The sequence below is a fragment of the Schistocerca cancellata genome, chromosome 3 (genome assembly GCF_023864275.1).
Source record: "Schistocerca cancellata isolate TAMUIC-IGC-003103 chromosome 3, iqSchCanc2.1, whole genome shotgun sequence".
NCBI classification, from domain to species: domain Eukaryota; kingdom Metazoa; phylum Arthropoda; class Insecta; order Orthoptera; family Acrididae; genus Schistocerca; species Schistocerca cancellata.
This window is the reverse complement of record NC_064628.1, coordinates 601,327,900-601,349,330: the sequence shown is the minus strand read 5'-3', so window position 1 is coordinate 601,349,330 and position 21,431 is coordinate 601,327,900. Positions and strand designations below refer to the sequence as shown.

The following is a 21,431-nucleotide window of genomic DNA, read 5'->3' as shown; positions in this document are numbered from 1 at the left end:
CGTCGCAGCTGACGATCTGTAGATCACTTTCCGGTGAATAACGGGTGTTTAACGGATACTCTGTTACCATTGATAAATTTGTACCCGCTAAATTCTCTGAGTCAATGAAGGACGTTAGAAAACATAGCTCTATTTCTATATCGCCGTGGTATTTGCTTTTTGGTTGAGATCAGCTGAAACAGGGGGATTGAATCTTGCGTTATTCTGTAACAGGTTCGAGAAAACTGAGCTGGGACTACGGGAATCTTCATTGGAAATGTTTGCCACGGGGTTTCCAGTACCGCCCTTTGCTTTACGCCTTATCTATTGCGGACTTTTTTTTTGTTGTCTGGTTATTAGATGGAGTTTTGGTGTTTTTGTGACCGAACGTTAGTCTAGGGAATTTTTGTTAGTAAACTGGAAAGGATGGTCGTAAATGGTGAAGTAGATGTCTTGAGAACGGAGGTGAAGGTGGTTACTTTCTACGTCTTGAACGAGTTGACTTTTTTTAGCCACTTGTTGCACAAGGAGGTAAATTGATTGAAAAATCGTTGAAAGTTTCGTTTGGATCTGTGGAAAATGATGTTTAGGATTAGGAAAGCAGTCTCATCGGAATACTGTAGGAGGTAGACAGGGGAGGGGGGTAGAGATATATGACGTGTACGTCATATAAAATAGTGGAGAAAGGACAAATACTGGAGTTAGATTGCAGTGTTATTGAAGAGATATGAATTGGTGCTGTTTTTGGTCCCATTGGATTATCTGTTGGATAGATAACTCGCAGGGAAAAGCGTGCGGTTCATTGGAAGTGCATATGTATCGAATTAAGAAAGGAGAGTGGAGTACCATTCGTGGTGATTTTGTAAGGTGATTTTTTAAGATCAAGACCCACAAAAATGGCATATTTACCTTTACTGCGTTGGTAGGATAGGAAGTAGGTAACGTTGGACGACGGAGGGAAAGTTACGATAGGGGCTGCGCTGACAAACACGGAGAGACAGGTACAGTTTTAGATATTTGTGGATGCACTGGGACAGGTAGTTGTCGGAGACCTGGCTGAACGCCGATGTAGGGCCGATGGGTTGCTGCGAGGAGGTGTCGCATGGGTGTTTGTTGGGTTTAAGAAAGAGTAGGATACAGGAAATTTTCGATGATTGAAGGTGCTGGCAATGATTTCTAGAAAGGAGTGGATGCGTTCTATATCACGACAGTAGGTAATGCTGTCGTGGCTAGGAGCAGTGTTCCGTTTTTTGTGGAGTATTTGTTTGATGTATTGTACTGTGATTGCTATAAAAAGTTCTGTTTGTGATATGTGATCAACGCACTGAAAACTACGAGCAAAAGGTGGGATAGAGATGTCAGTTCCTTCATGGATTATGGGGAAAATACTAGGCCTTACCAGGAATTTTAAAAGTATGTGAGAGGTAGGATCGTAAGATGTTGATGCTGAAGTTAAGTTGTAAGTGTTTAAGGAGACCAAAAAGCGAAAGCCATCAGTCTCCTATTCACCTCTCAGGACAGAAGCAGTGTACCCAGTCCGTCTGAATACAGAGTAAACTTACCGCATAGAGTGAATTTTGTGTAAAAGTGTGAGGAAGTGCACAAAATGTTTGAGTAGCATATATCTGAGACAGGACAAGGGAACCAGCTCAATATTCACCCTTTGAGGTATAGGAAACAACCTAAAAACTGTATCCAGGTTGGCCAGCACACCGACCCCTCGTCGTTAATCCACCACGAGGCTTCGATTCGGGGCCAGCATACCTCCCTGTACGGGAAGCGGTTGCGTTAAAATGCGTGGCTACCCGTGCGGGTTTGTTTTATCCTCCTCGCCCGACATGGGCGTATGTTGGACTGTCAGCGGTACGAACATTTAGTTCTTAAGCCAATAATTTTAAAAATATATAAGGTCGAAAAAATATCGTTGAAAGGTTAGATATGAAGAAAACGGGGATAGAAGTTTTACAGGAGAGCAGTTTCAAAAATGAACCCGCAATGATTAATTCAACAATACTCCGTTCCTGAAACCTTCATCTATTTTCAGTAGTGTACACTTCTGTGAGAAATTGCACGGCTTTTAGCTGTTAGGCAAGTACTTTTTAATAAATGAAAATTAGGGCGATATGAACCTGCTTAGGGGCCAAAGGGGTAATACCAAACTACATGTAAAAAACACATATAGTTTTATCAGTAACACTTAATAGCATTCAGATGTTTCCTGTTCTACACACAACTCAACAACACGTTTCGAGAGACAATGTTTTTACATCAGATAGTCAAAAAATGAGGTTAACACACTGAAAAATCTATCAGCACCTTTGTCACATTCATAAAATAAAACAGAATAAGAACACACTAGATCATGAGTCCTCATCTTACACTAAAATCACCGAATTCTGTCCATATTCGTTCCATGTCACACTGGGCTTCGTAGTCCTGGTCAGATGCGGGCTCCAAGAGTGTCGTGTATTGTGAGCTGACATGTCTGAGGCATTACTGTGTAACTCAAGCTATTGGCTCGACCATACTGCTATTCTACTGGTCACCTAAGTTTCTTGATTGCAGAAATGCTTCTTGTTTGCTATCCTCTACAATTGTCAGACTCTGCCTGTTTCGTCAGAGAAGTATTATAAATTTATAATTATACATCTACTTTAAAATAATTCTAAAACGACGCTAAGAAATCTTGTTCGATTGTCTTTCACTTGTACATTACGAATATTGTCATATTTCTGTCTTTTATTGAATGGTAATCTCCAAGTCTTCTTTGACATCGAGTTTTCATTCTTTCTTTTCTATGTGCGGGATTTCTAAGTCATTTTCTTTTTCTTTTGAGGGGATGGCCCTGTTTTGTAAATGTGGTTCACTACCGCTGATTTTTCATAGCTACATAATCTGAAAGCATTTTTATGTCCCTTGCATCTGATCATAAATGTGTTTCCCAACTGTCCAATAAACTTCCAGCTGAAAATAAAGTTTACTATTCTATTAGACCAATAGTGAATTATAGAAATTACTCAGCCAATAAGATAACTATAGTGGTTCACCAAATCCATAAAAAACCTTGTCTTTGAGAACAACTATTCAGTTTGTAATAATATGGCTCTGATTAACGTAATTCAGGAGAACCCAGTCACTGAATCTCCCCATTTGTTTGCAATGAATGATAAGAAAGAATTTATGTAAAGGGAAGAGACCGTTTAATTCATACAACTGTTACAGCTGATTACATGTTGTAACTATTTCATTTCAATCCTAAGCTTGAAAGTTTATGTTGTTTATCTGAGCAATGAATTTAAGCTAGCATTATATAATTCTGATATAAAATATTGTTACTTTTTACATCTGAGTACTCCAATCTATTGCTTAACCATGGAGAAGTTGAATGACAATTTAAAAGTTCTTGTAATTTAGATCAAGACTGAGTATAACAGATTTCTATTTGCCCTAATTATTGGACAGACATCACAAGTAGCTAACACAGGGAAAAGATTTGTAAAAATTTGTCTTGAATTCATGTCCGCTAACACTGTGGGGAGATCCAAATTATATGGATGACTGCTTAGAAATCAATTAGACAAAATCATAATTATAATTAAATGGGCAACTCAATTTGCATACTGGAACAAATATGTAGCGACCTGGCATAAACATTTCTGTAAAACCAGCAAACCATGCACCCATCAGTGTACTAACACCTACATTGTTAATTTTAAACATTATTATAGTCTGTACCCAATTTTAGTTACATCATCGATATATGTATTAAAAAGAGTGGATGAGAGGGGACACCTTTGCCTTACTCCTTCGTTTATTTCAGACATACTATATTTGCTGCCTGATATCTTTATTTATATTTCGTTACTAGAAAATAAACCCTGTACAGCTCTTTTAAGACGAGATGAGATCACTCTGTTTCTTAAAATTTTCCACTGTTTGTTTCGGTTTAGTTTACTAAACGCCATTGCCAATGAAGGCAAAAGAAGTAGGTAAATTAAATTCATGGTGTTTTTCTATTAGTTGTTTCATGGCGAAGATACATTCTGAGCATGATCTGTGTTCTCGCAAACTATGTTAAGCATCAGACAATACGGTTTCAGCGATTGGTGCTAGTTGCTTTGTTAAAATTCTAGCATGCAATTTATAACATTAATTCAGAAGTTCTGGCATTTATGCCTGTTTCCTTTCTTATATATTAGGTATATCTGGACTACATTCCATTCTTCATGTATATAACCTCTTTGCCAACACATATTCATAAAATCGACTATTCTTAGTTTTGAAAAATTTGGTGCACACTTTATCAGTTGTACATTGATTTTGTCACACACTGGAGTCTTGCTAGACGTATTGCATCCAGTAGTTCCTCCAACGTTATTAAGGCTACGTTCCTATCAAGTTCAGACAGAACTACCTGCGTATCTTCCATGTCCATGTACGTTGTCTTGGTTAAATGTTTCTTATTTGCTACGCTTTATCTTGTCTCCACCTTACATCTTGTTCAGTATGTGTAATATATTTTTTCAACTAACGTTTTTAACTTTCCTGACTTCCCTTTTGACAAAAGCTGATTTCCATTTATAATCTAGTCTCAGATCTTGATCGTCTGAGGAATTCAACATTTTTAAGCAGGAGTGTTTCTTATCTTCAATTAGACTAGGTATCTCATCATCTCAGTATCGTAGGCCCCTTTTGAAAAAGAAAATTTTCTTTCTCGTACCAAGTACTTCTGTTGCTGCTTTAATTAGTGCTTCCTTTGTATTATTCCTTTCCAGGTCGTTTACATTTAAACGTATGTGTCCTTCAAGCCTTTTGTGGTATAGTAACTGGATATTCTCTTCTTGAAGCAAATGTACTTTAAATGTTGTATCAGAATTACTTTTTTCTGTGTGGAAGATATCTACCATCTATTTACTATTATATATTTTTATTTTTTAGAATGAAAAGAAATGATCTGAAGAGATATCTGGACCTCTGAAGACCTTTGTGTTTTGCACTGAAGACCAAGTCTTCTTATTTGCAATTATGTATATAATTGTGGAAGAGCCTCTAGCTGACCAGATATATTTGTGGATCTGTTTATGCCTGAATAATGTGTTTGTTTTGCTTAGCTCGTCTATATCTATATCCACTATTATTAAATACGTTTTCTCCATTCAGAAGCAATAAAATCTTCCACAGGTATGTTACTCACCCTTGCATTTGAATCTCCTGCTACTACCAAATAATTATTTCTGTATATCTTATGTACTTATGTAGTGTGCTTTGCAAGGTATCATAGAAGTCTTTGGAGTCACCGTCCCGTCCCTCTTCTGCGGTATATACTATAATTACCTATAAATGATCTCTTGTCAACTTTATTGTAACCATAATTATCCATTCACTGAGGAAGGTTTAAGAGTGTATTTTGTTTGTTAAATTTCTTCTTCCACAAAACATCGACTTCAGCACAGGCTGTTTCCTTTTGACAGAATCCTCTGTAGATCATGACATACCTGTTTATTATTGTGGAATCTCTTGATTTCTTTCTGGTGTCTGTTGTGATGGCCATGTGAATATTTTGTGAATTTAGTTCACTTTCTAGTTCTGCTTCTTCATCTTTTAGACTGCAGACATTCCAAGTACACAGTTTGAATACACTGCCTATTCCAAGTCGTTTGTTCCTCTTGTATGCCAAGGTGGCATTAAATTTATCTGCCCATTTGCTTTTCTTCTGGTGATTCTGAGTAACATTATAATTCCCCGTTGTAGTACTGGCCTGTAGCCAGGTTAGCTAGGTGGTGGGGCTGCCACCTGTAAATATCCCAGCACACCTGTTTTTCTTTTGGGATTGTCTCCCTTAGATGGTGGCTTTCAGTACAGCTATGGGTCCATCTCCTCAGGTTTTATATGGTGTCCTTCCCTGTTTTTCATTGAGGCTGTCACATAGAGTTGGCTTCCCTACGCCTACGAGCCCCTCCATCCCTCCCCCGCCTCCGCCCACCCAAGAGACCTGTCTGGCTTTGGTGGTCCTGTCAGGAGCTTAAGCTCACACCTACATACCTCTCTCGGTCGTAGCGGAGTGCACAACAGTATGGCGACAGTCACTGAGGAGGAAAATAGTTTATTACAAACGTTAAGTAGCTGACATACTGTTGCTTGTTGAGAAGAAATAGTGAAAAAGTCTGACGAAGACCACAAAAGAATAGAGTTCACTGTGGAGAATGAAACTATCAGTAATTCACAGTCCCTCCATTTGAACATTAAAACGTAAGGCAATAAGTAGGCATTTACTGTTAACAGGATACTGACAACAACTGATGCTGTAATTCTTGGTAACACATAGGAAAATCAACGTGCCAATGAGCAAGAAAGTTAAAGAATCAAATATAATTATGAAGAGAGAGATCAGCAATGGTTACAAAGTAGATGTTGTTAAGAAACTGATGGACAAAAGTAAGAGGAATGGAAAGAAGAAAGTAATGAAAGACAAAATGAAAGTGGTGACTATACCATATTAAGAAAATCACCAACATTTCTAAACCTCACGGTTTCAAAATAATAATCTACTGAGGTATAGCATGAATCGTGATGTCGGTAAAAAGATAAACAAGTTCGAAAGATGGTGAATGTATAAAATAAATGCGCATTCTGTGATGCAAAGTGTGTTGGACAAATGGGAAGAGCATTTGCGATCAGATAAAAGGAACATAAAGATGCTTTCAGACTATTACGATACTATTCGCTGAACGAGAATTCTTTGACATCAGCTGCATTAGGTGCAGATATACTACCTATTTGTGACACGTGAAAATTTGTGCTGGACCAGGATTCCAACCCGGATTTCGCACTAATCACATAACAGCAGCAGCATCCATGCACACTCCCAGACCGACCCAAAACTCCAAATGCCGTATTGTCTACGTGCCCTAATGCTCGTGCATTACGTGATTCCCACAAGAGGGAGAACGAGACTACAACGAATCTAGATCATTGTCTTGGAGCTTGGGAGAGCAATATACTTACCGTAAGTTCCTACAGGTATGCAAGCTTTCCTCGCGAAAAAAAAAAAAACTCTCTGGAAGGCCTAATAAAATAGCAGTGGCAACTGTAAAACATTGGAGGCATATGTTTTCTGGATATGATTCATACCTTTGCTTGCATTTGAGGATGTAGAAATTATACTTCTTGCAGGATTTTGTCTTTTTCTTCCTGAGATCTCAATTGTCATTAGGGACGTTGTTCACGGAGCATTATATGACTTGTGATTCACGGCAAGTTATGACCATGTCAAACCGAAGCTGTCTCACAGGTCGGCTTTTAAATTATCACACATTGCACTCTAAAATGATGTTCAGTCCATTTTATATTATCCTCATTTGCACAAATTTCTAGTAGAAGGTTGTGGTTTGGAACAAGCATTCTCAAACTGTCCTCCCAGTCTTTGGGTATTTGTAATTGTGGTATTCACTAATCCCATATTATTGCTACACTCGATGTATGAGTGGCCTTTAAGTAACCACTACAGCTGTAATGCGTTTCTTTATGCGCACTGCATTATGCAGCTATGGTTTGTGACCATTTTCAGAGTCACAAAATTGTGGAGAAGATCAAGATCAAATTATTCACTCAGTTCATTAACTACAAAATCGTCCAATACGCGTCGTTATTGGCCTCGTATTCGGAATATACATAGAAGCACGTTATGTTGTCAGAGAGTCTATGAGTATTGAAATACAGTACACAGAAAGCTAAAATTATTTTGTGATACTCTATATTTGTCGTGATATTTGGGCAAAGAAGATTTTGTTAGAAATCCATAAAAATTTCCTCTGTCTCCATGTACTTCCTTCTTCTTTTCCTGTCTTCTCTTTTTCTGTCGCCGGCCGGTGTGGCCGTGCGGTTCTAGGCGCTTCAGTCTGGAACTGAATGACCGCTACGGTCGCAGGTTCGAATCCTGCCTCGGGCATGGATGTGTGTGATGTCCTTAGGTTAGTTAGGTTTAAGTAGTTCTAAGTTCTAGGGGACTGATGACCTCAGGTGTTAAGTCCCACAGTGCTCAGAGCCATTTTTTTCTTTTTCTGTCAAAGAAATACTGTTTTTCTTAGAAGTATCTCAGTTTTAATTTCGTTTTCTAATTTAGTGAAAATGTCATTCGACCTGATTCTTTTAACTCGTCTAACTTGGCACCTAGGGACTTTACAATAGCATTGAAACTGTCAGAGTAGAAGTATCATTTCGAGGTTAACCAAAAGCGATATTGAAGTTCTCACAGAAAATTTATCTGTAGACCCATAAGACAAACACTACTGTTAAGATAGCTTTCTTTATACATTATATGTTTCTTCACTTTGAGTTATTCTGGTAAAAATTCAAATGTCGCTTGACGCTGTTAGCTGGGATACCCCATGGTGTGGCTAAGCCGTCTGTGGAAAAGTGTGTTCTTCCTCCGCATACATTGGCCCCTCTTCTTGCACATATTTGAGAGTAGTGGCGTATGTGTATTTGTACAGTGTACGTGAGTGTAATGGATGCATGTATAGTGCAGCACAAAGTAAGTATGGCCATGCTCGCTAAGTTTAAGAATTGTTACTGTGTGGAATAATTATTTGTGTTTTCTGTTACCAGTCTCTTTTATTTGTTTATACTAAGACATTTGACTTCCTGCATGTATAAACGCCCATGATGAGCAAAACATGCTTGAAACGCATTGCGATTTGTTAAATCAAACATAAAACAAAACAAAAAAACCGACTGGTAGCAGAAAATACAAATAACCATCAATAGTTCCACATGCCATCATTTTGTGAGGCGCTGAGGAGAGGTTTGGAATTTGCCCCTGGGTTTTGACGCTAAGACGGGTGATTAGGAACTTGAGGCCATCAACTCGCCTGCCCTTGTCGAGCAAGTACTGCCAGCGAAAACAAAAACTGGCATTCGAATCGCATTATCTTCGAGTCGAAAGATACTGCACAGGCATGCGTTAGCGACCTCGACCAAGGAGGTGGGTAGTGCTTTTAGTGAGAAGATCTTTTTTTGTTTTTTTCAACTATAGTGGCTTTCTCTCTCTCTCTTTACACGACCAGATATGGGCGACGCCATTTGCTTTTGTGTCATCTGAATGCTTATTGGTGCTATCTGCATCTTCTTCTTCTTTTCCTCTTCCCGTTTCTCCACGTGGTCGGTATTATTATGCAGGTTGTAATAACGTTAGCGTCAGTTGGTGGCCGGATGCCCTCTTGACCCTACCGCTCGCCCCCAGGACAGAATCTGTGTACCACATTTGTCTGTGTCTAGAGTAAATCTCATGCTGAAGTATTAGAATGTTTTTCTAAATGTTTGCGTAACATGTACTTAAGGCGGGATGTGAGACCCAGCTCGGCATTTACCTAGGTGAATGTGGGAAACCACCTAAAATTACATCCAGGTTGGCTGGCTCCGCACCTTTCGTCGTTAACCCCAAGGCGGATTCGATCGGTGGCAGGCTCGCCGCGTTGAATCCCGGAAGTGGCGCATTAACGCTCTTGGCCGTGGGGCAGGATTGGACCGATTTTCATGCTTACTTCAAACAAGTCCTGTGTCTCAAATGTTATGTATGTTTTATAAGCTCCGTTTTGATATCCCATGTATGGACAGAAATGTTTCTTAAAATTTAGAAACTACTATGCTGCCTTCCATCAAATCTCTTGCTTTACACTTAAAACGTTTTTCTCAAAAATTCGCCTCCTTATATCTCTTCCTTAGCTTTTTTCTGACAACTTCACAAACTGAAGTTAACGCAATGAATCACATGGTCTGTTTTTCCCAAACAGTTAAAATATTAAAATCGTTAATTATATTTGAGTCCTCTGGGGCTGTAATGTTGTCAAAACACCTCAGTTTGCAGTTACGTGTCTTACCTTGCTCATGTGTCTGCGCCCTGAGCCTCTTGTTGGCATCTTTTAACCTTTTATGTGACTTACGTATTTTAGCACAATTTGTAGATGCAGTGATGAAAAATGAACTGTCGTTGTCCATCATCTCGCTGGAAAAAAGAATGAAAAGGATAATGTCCTGCCGACCGCGGTGGCTGAGCGGCTCTTGGCGCTTCAGTCTGGAACCGCGCGACTGCTACGGTCGCAGGTTCGAATCCTGCCTTGGGCATGGATGTGTGTGATGCCTTAGGTTAGTTAGGTTTAAGTAGTTCTAAGTTCTAGGGGACTGATGACCTCAGTCCCATAATGCTCAGAGCCATTTGAACCATTTTGATAATATTCTGAAAGTCATGAAGGCTAATTAAAGATAATGCTCCACCCAGAAACATATTGTTCTTACCACAACAAGAAACGCATTGTCACTGAAACAGCAACCTGTTCAACTAAGTTCAAGCCAACCGACTCGAAATCAGAAAACTTCCAGAGTTAGAACGATGCGGTGTAACATTCACAGACATGTCTCATTTCTTCTGGGAAGGCACTGGAATTGCTTGCTTTTCTCCCTCTTCATATATATTAAAACAGGAAATATTTCTGTAACGTACCTCTTACTTCCCTAACCCATTTATGCTCTGTAACAGACCGAACTTCAGCTACACGACTGAGGCATAAAATGACAAAAAGTGGACTTACCTTCTACCTCGCTGAATCATAGACGAATGCCAGGATAGTTCCTTTGAAAGGACACAGCCGATATCCTTCACCAATACGACTTCGTGTACCTTCTCTAATGACTCAGGAGGCGACGGGACGTTAAACCCTAATCTTCATTCCTTTATAAAGCTCTGTGGACTCTATAAAGCAGCAAGATTACATTAAGTTTAATACTTTTTGAAGAAAGACCAATTATTGTTTCTAATAAAGTGTGATCTATCTTCCTGTATCATGCGAGGTGAAACTACGGTTTTCTTAGTGCTGTGGCTTCAAATCCTGGTCACAGCCTTCCAGTTCGACTAACTGCAGTTTTCATAATGGAAGGCTATATTTTGGTGCTCTCCACTCGGTTCCCTCATCTCGTCACTATGGCACACCTTCAGCCACTCCTAAAAATATACAACCAGCATGAAATTAGGCTTTAAATTTCTTTTCAGATCTTCAGAGTCTCATATTCTTCACACAATCAGATATACCTACATGAATGATGTAAATGCATATTGGACGAAACATACACGACTCCTTCTTGTTGATTACTCTTCATTCTCTCCAAACTGAATGAAACATTTTCTCAATTTTACGTACTTTTAAAAAGTATTTACTAACTTTGAAAGAGCTAAACATGGTTTGGATTGCATCATGAGTTTTAGTTCACTATTTAATCTGTTAGCTAACCTCAGCAATATTACAGGCAGTGCTTTCGCCTTTTTAATTGTGATTTGGCGCCCTATTAAACTAGAAAGTATTTCTGTTCCAACCGCAAAACAAACCTGAATTATTTGCAAACAGAATAAGAGGGAATCCTGGCCATCCATTAAAGTCACATAGAGAAGTCTGGGAATCTAATTACATTACTACAGTAACACAGACAACATAAAATGTCCGTTATGCACTTATGATATTTTCAGTTAATTACTAAAACTAAATTAACTGCCTATATTTCACCACCAAAATTCATACGTACAGAAGTATCAACAAATATAACAGCAATGTTGACCGGCAGAAGTCATTGTCGACCAGGGCTGCAAGTAATGCTTGAGTGGTCGCAAATGTAATACTTTAACACTGTTCCAGTTACATACTAAAATTGCTAATAGCGTTAATGGAAAGAAAAACCCTACCCTTTTTCCTGTACTCTGGTTCTGCCACGCTTTCCAGATTTCGCCTATTGATTAGTGTGTGTTGAAATGCTTTACTGCTCCAGTTTCGTTCTCGCACTGCAAGGAAGAGTGATGTAGACATTAGTGTCAGTGGCGTTGAAAATAAATAAAAATAAACGAGGGTCCAGAGCTGTATAAGCTGCTATTTTAAGGATAATATCCTTCGAGATATCCTTTTAATGAAAAACTGTGCCCAAGATCGGAAGAAACCTCATCTGTCTACAAGAAAGGTTGCAGAAGTGATTCACAAAACTACTGTCAAATCTCATTGACTTCTATCTGTAGCAGAAGCTTGGAGTACATACTGAGCTCAAACATATGCCTCATACGTGCCAACCAGCAACGGTTCTAAAAGCATCGATCGTGGGAAACCCAACTCACAGTTTTCTCACAGGGCATTCTGAAAGCTATGGATCAGTGCAGTCAGACGCTTGCAGGGTTTCTTTCGAAAAATATTTGACTCGCTACCATACCAACATCTATTAAAATAAGTGCATGAGGTGTCTGAAACTTCTTGGCAGATTAACAGCGCACAATCCGCTGCAGAGTGAAAATCTCTTTCTGGAAACATGAGGTGTCTGTTATGCGACGACCTTCCCCAGCTGGCTCCACACTCTACAGCCAGGTGAGTCAACAGTCTGTCTTCCGGATTCCGAAGCCTGATTCAGAAAAGTGCAGAGCCAACATGGTGAATGCTTCCACTCCGGCACTGTGGTGAGCATGGTTGCCACATGCCAGGCCCTGACATTTGCTGCCTGGGCCCCATTTGTGACTGGGAGCAGCACCTTTCCTGAGAAAATTTAAATACTAACCACCTGGACCTAACACTATTTGTTGTCAACAGCTCCCTACAATAAGAACGCCTCCATATGAGTTGCCGATCCAGAGTGGGTCATCAACTCTCGTCTACAACCAGCCACTGCCTCCGCTACCCAGTGATCTGTGGGCTATACCTAGTTCTTATGCTGCCAGAGCCTGAACTGGCGTCTTCCAGTTGGGACCTGCCGCAGGCTGATGTCAACCAACCCCTGGGCGCCTCCAAGGGGTCCCTGGCTCGTAGTTCATGCTTGGGTGCCTCCTGTACCTGACCCACTGCGCGCTGCTGGCTGGACACTACATTTATGCCTAACGCTATGGCCAGTCTGCACATGAGTCTGTTGTCGCTACACATCTGACGTTTGCAGGCTTAACTTAGCTGTGAACTCGCTGGGTCGCTAATACCGCTTCTTTGCAGTCCTACCTTTCCAACTTGGCATCTTTGTTGCCATCCACCTCCACAGCTGAGTGGTGAATGCGACAGACCCTCATGTGGCAGTTCTGGGTTATTGCCAGGGATTTTTCCTTGGTGATAGAACTGGACCAGGGTGCACTCAGTCCAATGACGCTGAGTGAGGAGTTACCTGATTAAGAGGAGGTGGTGGCTCCAAGCTCGGAACGTCGGCAATGGCTGGGAGTGCAGCGCGCTGATCTCAAGGCCTTACATACCGGATCTGATGAGGAATGACTGAGGATGACAGGGTGGTCGGTCGACTATCAAGTAGTCTTCAGGGTCTCATGGTGAGGTTTCCTTTTTCCTTCCCATCTTTGTTAACACTTCACGCTGCCATGTTCTTCAGTGGGCAAGTGCAGTCTCCAAGGGTCAACGCACACAATTAAGGTACCGTCTAAACTCGCTGTAAGAACTCTGCTGAATAAAAATGTTGTTACCACTGTATTTATGATTCACTATGGCTGAGGAACTCGTTACTCGTACCTACTGCCTAGTGAACCAACATGCAACGTCATCTTAACATTCAATGGGTCAATAACGCTTGGTCCATCCAGACCCAAAAAAAAGTGATCAGATAGAGATTTTCTTGGCAGGCGTGTGCGTGTGCATCGAAAGTCGTCGCCAGATGTTAAATTAAGATTCAATGGGCCACAGGAAAGTGTGTTAGGACTGTTGCTTTTAATGTTGTGAATGTCTGAGTAACACAGCGTAGACCACAAAGTTATTTGTTTATTATCGCCCGTTTCATCCAGTAAAGCACCTCTTTGGATATTAAACCTCGTAACTCGTTGCAGAAACTATTGCGTATCGTCGACTAGTGAGATGTGTATCTATATTAATAGTAAAATAGGAATTTTTGCAGGTCATACAGTTATCTACATTCAAACACTGTCGGCAAATTCCACAAATATCCAGGCAGGTCTTGATTTTAGAGTGGTGCAAAGAGTGGTAACTCGCTCTAAACGTATTGAACTGAAAAGCTGTGCACTTTACAAAATCTGGAAAAGTAGTACCCATTCACTACGACATCAACGAGTCATAATTGGAATAATACCAATATCTGTGTATCTTTTTATCAAATACAATGATCAGATCCGTTTCAGTCATAGGTAAAGCAGGTGACATACTTCGCCTCATCAGCAGGATGCTGGGAAAATGCAGAGAGTTTATAAAGGAGACTACTTATAATACGCTTGCAGTAGTTGGACAAAATTATATAAACACCATGAGAAATACGTGCAGATGTTAGCCAAGCCTGCAGGTGGCCCTGTTGTATCTGACCATGAAAGGTTGTTGTGCAATGCCCTCAATACGTTGCAAGGGTCAGTCGTAGTGAGAATACTGTTCTGTGTAGTTGAAAGTGCTTTGTGTCGGAACTCATACTGTGTACAGGGGAAATGGAAAAGCATCATCCGTTAAGTAACAACGCGGACGAAAGCGTTGTTGAATGACGGTGACGGACGGTCATTGGAGACGTGACGAAAAGTAAGAGGACGGCAGCTGCAAAAGTTACTGCATAACTGAATGTCGCACTGGCGAACACGGCCAGCATCAAAACAACACGAAGGGAGCTCCGTAAGATGGGCATTGCATGACGAACTGGGATTCCAAAACCACACATCAGTGATCCATATGTCCTTAACAGGAAAACGTGATGCCGAAGCCGCCAGAGAACTTGGACTACGGAGAAACGGAAGAAAGTAATTTGGTCAGATGAGGCTTGGTTCACACTGTTTCCAATTTTTTGGCCGAGTTTCCGTCTGCGTGCCATCTCAAGCCTATGATGCAGATTGCTTGCTGCTTTGAGTGAAGCATGTTGAGGAGGTGGGGAGGGGGGGGGGAGTTTCATGGTGATTTGGGCAGCCATATCGTGGTATTCCATGGACCTCATTAGGTAAGGTCGCATTACTGCCAAGGATTATGGGACCACTTTGGCTGATCAGGTCCATCCCATTGTAGAACATCTGATCGCCAATGGTAATGCTATGTTCCAAGGCGACAGGGGACCTGTTCACTCAGCTTGCATCGTCCAGGACTGGTTATGTGAGCACAGAGATGAACTGCCGCATCTCCCCTGGCCATTACACTCACAAGATATGAATACGGTTGAGCCTTTGTGGCCTACTTTAAAGAGAAGAGTGCTTGGTCGCTATCCACATCCATCGTCGTTACCCAAAGTTGCCACTGTTTGCAGGAAGAATGGCATAAAATTCCCTTGAAACACATACAGAACCTGTATTTTCCATTAGGAGACGACTGTAGGCTGTCTTGAATGCCAACGGGTTTCTTGCACCGTGTTAGACAAGACAATGTTTTGCACTCGTAATGGCATAGACATTGTGACAAACGATAAGCATCAGGACAGTGTCACAACTGTATACCGCATCTCTGATCGACTCATGAGTGTAAAAATCGAATTTGGCACATCTACACTTCGAACTGTGTGCTGCTACGCACCACAAACTGGATGTCCTGATGAGGAGAAGGATGAATTTTGAACAGAATTAGACACTCATCTACGCGCTATTGACTCCGAAGAATATCTGATAATAGGAGGCGACCTCAATGGCCATGGGGATCAGTAGGAAACGGGTATGACCAACGTCATAGTGGAAATGGATATGGCACTGTCAATGAGGAAGGGATACGAAGGATTTATTCATAAGCACCTGAGCTTGTAGTGGCCAACATATCCTTCAAGAAGAGGCATACACATCTGATAACCTACACAAAAGGCGGGCTTAAGACTCAAATTGACTATCATGTACAAGAAGACGCAACCTGAAGCTAATGACTGACATAAAAGTCATTCGTTCAGAATAATTGCACCCCTCCCCCCCTATCATCAGCCTCCTGTCATGGACTTCAAGTTGAATATCTACAACCGAAATAGCCCCCAAACCATTATGGTGCAGAGAATCAAATGATGGCGTATGTCAGTATGCAAAACACAGCTCATCAGTGCTCTTAAGGCCATCGACATAGACACAGACCAGTCAGTATCAGGCATATGGGACAGCATTACCAGACAAGCCACTATGCAGCGAATAACGTTCTTGGCAGAACGAAATCATGCAAACGAACAATCAATAAAGAAGTCTGGTGGTGGAAAGAAGTTGTACAAACAGCTGTGAGGAAAAAGAAATAGTCTTTCAAACTAAGGTTCCAGTCCTGCGCTAATGAAGATCTGCAACGCTACAAGATGCATAAATTGGCTGCCAATGGTTTGGAGAGCAGTTGCAGCAGCCAAATCTTCTTACTACGACCGTGTGTACGATGAACTAGACACACCTGAAGGAGTAAAGTACGCCACAGAGCCATCCTCGACTTACGTCATGTCAGACACATAGAGGACGAAGACCATTGACTCCTTTGAGATGCTCTCAACAATCTCTGCAGATTGACTGATTACTTCTCCAGAATCAGCAATGAGTAATTCGACCATCCTCCAATACTGAGTGCTGATCCAGTTGCTGGACCTGTACTACCAATTACCATCCAGGAGATAAATGAAGCGGTCAAGAAGATGAAGAATGGGAAGGCTACTGGCCCTGATGACATCCCAGCTGAAGTATGGAAGATCCTTGGCCGCAAAGGTGCCAAAATTCTTACTACCTCTTCAACAGAATCGTTGATAAGGATACAGTCCCAGCAGTTTGGACAGCTAGTGTCACAATGCCAATCTGAAAGGGAAAATGTGTTATGACAGAATACTCGCAGTATCGACCAGTTCGACTGCTTTGTCACACCATGAAGATCTTTGGATAGGTTATAGACACCCGGCTCCACGCAAATTTTTCTATCACCCCAGACCAATACAGGTTTATCAAAGTAAATGGCACCACACGTGACATTCATGCCGCTCGGTAATTTATGGAGAAACACCTTGAGAAGAACGAGGATATTCATATGTCATTCCAGTGGGAACATCACACCCTTTTGCTATCAATTTCGGAGTACATCAAGGTTCAGGACTGTCACATCCGCTAATTATCTTCTGTATCGACACTGTGACTTACGACCTATAGTCACCCCACCCTTGGTCACTCATATATGCTGACGATGTTTTACTGCCAAGTGAACACCATGAAGATTCCAGGAACAGATGCAGGAATGGAATCAACGACTTGGTAAATCTGGCCTCCGACTGGCCATCACGAAGGCAGAATACATGGAGTATGGTATTCAAGCCAATGGGACCATCAAAGTCGGTGGAGAAGACCTGAAGCAAGTGGAGCAATTCAAATACCTTGCCTCACTCATGTGTAGTGATGTCAGATGTCCGTACCAGTGTTAACACAGTCTGAATGAAATGGTGCCAGGTGACCGGCGTCCTGTGTGAGCACGGTATGTCTTTACACCTTGCGTCAAAGGTTTATAGAACTTAAGTACGCCCAGTCGCAGTTTATGGGTCGGAGTGTTGGTCAACGACAATGAAGAATGAGCATGCTTTCCATGTGATGGAAATGCTTATGCTCTGATGGTCCCTTGGGCTTACCCGATTTGACCATGCAGAAAATGTCGACGTTGGACGGCGACTTGGACTTGCACCCATCTCAGAAAAACTATGGGAAAGCAGATTAAGATGATATAGACGCATCATGCACAGTAAAGTAAACTCAGTGGCAAGAAGAGCTATGCACCTGGACATAAATGACCGACGATCTCGAGGCAGACCCAAGACACTATGCATGAACCATATCAAGAAGAATATGGAATGCATCAATGTCACTTATGAAGATGCCCCTGACAGACCCAAATGAGGGCAGGTGTGTCAACAAGCAGACCCTACAAGCGCGGGATAAACGCTAAGAAGAAGAATGCGTTGGATTTTTGATATTTCCATATTTTTGTACTCCGCTTTTATGGGTCTCATCTTAGAATATTGCTCAAGTGTATGGTGCTCTTCAAACAGGACTAACAGGAGATACTGAATGTATTAAAATAACAGCAGCACGAATGGTTATAGGTTTGTTTGACTCTCGGGAGAACATTACGAAAATGCTAAAAATCTGAAGTGTCAGCCGTTGAAATAGATGAAAATTATATCGCGAAATGCTCCTGAAGAGGTTTCAAGATACAATGTTAGGTGATTAATCCAGGAACTTGCTACAAATCATTATGTATCGCTCCGACTGGACTGTAGAGACAAGATTATATCTATTATTGTGTGCGCATAGTCTCCTAAGTAGCCATTCTTCTCTCACGTATGGAGAGGGAAGAAGGCCTAATAAATGATGCAACAATGAGAAGCACTCTCTGCCTTACAATTCACAGTAGTTTCCAGAGTATGGATGTAAATATGAATGCATGTCTGATAAAATATATTTCAAGAAATCTTCTTATTTAGGATTTGTCTGCTGATTGTTCATTATCTTCAACATCCATGAAAATTTTCTCAGTTTTGCCTACTTTTAAATGGTTTCACTAACTTTGAAAGTATTTATCGAGGACTGCATTACATCACGATTAATTTAATGTACTATATAAGGTACGATCTAATCTCAGAACAAAACTCGTAATTTTAAAGTGAACTCTTTTCGTGGGCTTTTCAGATGTGAGATGGGGCCTCCTTAAACTCTGTCTCTTCCTCGTATGCAAGTACCTGGGACTATTTGAAAATACATACACCTTTATAATATAGACAGCCACAGCCAGTGAAATTCATGGTAAATTGAACTTGAATAAACCGCAGATAGCTGTTAAGTGATGCCATTAACGACGGGTTTCGCTGCGTTAAAGCGGCATCTTCAGGTTGTTAGTAGTCACATACAGTAGATGAGGACACGGAGACGCTCTCCATTACCATTATTTGAAAATACTGTAATAAGAGGTCGCTCTGGGGTTGCACAAAAGTCGCATAGAGAAATCTGAGACGTTATGACACTACTACATTTACGTACTTTACAGAAAACTACCATAGATTTAATAAAAAAAATGGTTCAAATGGCTCTGAGCACTATGGGACTTAACATCTGAGGTCATCGGTCCCCTAAAACGTAGAACTACTTAAACCTAAGTAACCTAAGGACATCACACACATCCATGCCCGAGGCAGGATTCGAACCCGCGACCGTAGCGGTCGCGCGGTTCCAGTCTGTAGCGCCTACAACCGCTCGGCCACAGCGGCCGGCCTAGATTTAATAAACGAGGTAAAATAATTGTGTACCTTTACCGACAAAAAGAAACAGCGGTATTATAGCATCGTTGACAAGCATATATTACTGTCGATAAGGGCCGTACTTGGTGGCTGGAGTTTACGTTGGCCGCAGTAATTATGCTTTTATGTTACTTTGATCAGGTGGCAAAATTGCCAGCAAGTAAAAGGAAAAAAAAGCACATTTGTTGATTTTCTGTGATAGTGTAGAGAAAACTACCTCCTATTTAATAAAAGAGGTAAAATAATTCTGTATTTTTCATTAAAAATTAATAAAAACTAGATCACGAGACGGTATTACAGCATTGTTGTCTGCGTGTGTCATTGCCGTACAGGGCCATACGTGGTGGTTAGAGCTTTCGTTGGCCACAATAATAATAGTTTTATGTTACTTCGCTCAGGTGAGAAAATTACTGGTAATGTAAAGAGAAAGGACACTAAATTTGTTAATTTTTTTGGGGTAGTATACAGGAAACTATCATTGAGTTAATAAACGACGTTAAATAATTGTGTATCTTAAACACAAAACTTGATACGTACAGGAGCACCAGACGGTAGTCTAACATTGTTAAACGGCATGTGTTATTGTTGAACAGAGCTTTAGATGGTGCTATGGCTTATGTTAGCCGCAATAATGAGGCTTTCATGTTATGCTGATATGGTGATAACATTGCTAGCAACTTAAAGGGGACAAAAAACGCAAATTTGTTGACTTTATGTGCCACTATACAGAAAACTACTATCGATTTAACAAACGATATAAAATAACTGCGTATCCACAAAAAGCAATACATACAGGAACACCAGATATGTTATAACACTTCAAAAATGGCTCTGAGCACTATGGGACTTAACATCTGAGGTCATCAGTCCCCTAGAACTTAGAACTACTTAAACCTAAGTAACCTAAGGACATCACACACATTCATGCCCGAGGCAGCATTCGAACCTGCGACCGTAGCAGCTGAGCGGTTCCGGACTGAAGCGCCTAGAACCGCTCGGTCACAGAGGCCGGCTATCATAACACTGTATTACAGTACTGTTGACCGGTATTGATCATTCCGAGGGTTCTACATGAGGGCTAGAGCCTATGTTGGCCGCAATAATGAAGCAGGTGGCAAAATTGCAAGCGACATAAATGGAAGGAAACCCCAGTTTGCTGATTTTCTGTGTTCTGGCGCTTACACCCTCATTCCCCAAGCCTCTAGTTCAGTTCGTCTGTGCAGCAGATCCGACCCTGTGTCTCAGTACGTTTCTTACTATTTACGCCGTATTACTTGCCATAGCTGAATAATTTTGATGTTCGGACGCATTGTAAAAGCACTGCACAATACATACTGAAAGAAAAACGGAAGCGGTGAGTTCACTTATTGTTGGACTGCTGTGTGTGACCGGTGTCGGCAGAGTTGTTTGGCGGTACTCACAGGGCTTCGAGGCGTACGTGGAGCTGCAGCTCACGCTCGGCGAACTTGGCGAGCACGCCGTCCAGAAAGCGGAACATGGGCTCCCGTCCGCTGGCAGGTGCGTCCCACACTGAAGCCGGCGGTTGGCCACGCCGGGGCGAGCTACCCTCGCGGGAATATCGACCCGGCGTGTGGTCGATCGTCGCGTGCGCGCCTCGACTCACGTTGGGGAGGAGCGGTCGGAGACTGGCGCCTCACAGCAGTGTGTCACCCGGTAAACAGCTTCTACTGGACAGGGTGACCGATACGAGCTTTGTCTTAGATCGATACACCGAAGCGTTAAGGTAAACCTCGTTACCGAGAACAATGTAATACGGTATGCTTACATTTCTACGTACATTTTACGCTACTGGCCATTAAAATTGCTACACCAAGAAGAAATGCAAATGATAAACGGGTATTCAGTGGACAAATATATTATACTAGAACTGACATGTGATTACATTTTCACGCAATTTGGGTGCATAGATCCTGAGAAATGAGTACCCAGAACAACCACCTCTGGCCATAATAACGGCCTTGATACGCCTGGGCATTGAGTCAAACGGAGTTTGGATGGCGTGTACAGGTACAGCTGCCCATGCAGCTTCAACACGATTCAACAGTTCACCAAGAGTACTGACTGGCGTATTGTGACGAGCCAGTTGCTCGGCCACCATTGACCAGACGTTTTCGATTGGTGAGAGATCTGGAGAATGTGCTGGTCAGGGCAGCAGTCGAACATTTTCTGTATCCAGAAAGGCCCGTACAGGACCTGCAACATGCGGTCGTGCATTTTCCTGCTGAAATGTAGGG

The 21,431-nt window shown here is 41.5% G+C and overlaps 1 protein-coding gene across 1 annotated transcript in view; it reads right to left on the bottom strand.

The window, feature by feature from the left end:
• The window catches only part of LOC126176458 (leucine-rich repeat-containing protein 51-like), a 99,206-nt gene extending 78,532 nt beyond the window's left edge, over window positions 1-20,674 (bottom strand). The window contains exon 1 of the mRNA XM_049923614.1: window positions 20,598-20,674. Coding sequence (XP_049779571.1) covers window positions 20,598-20,674 — 77 coding nt within the window. The remainder of the gene's footprint in view (window positions 1-20,597) is intronic.
• Between the last annotated feature and the right edge of the window lie 757 nt (window positions 20,675-21,431).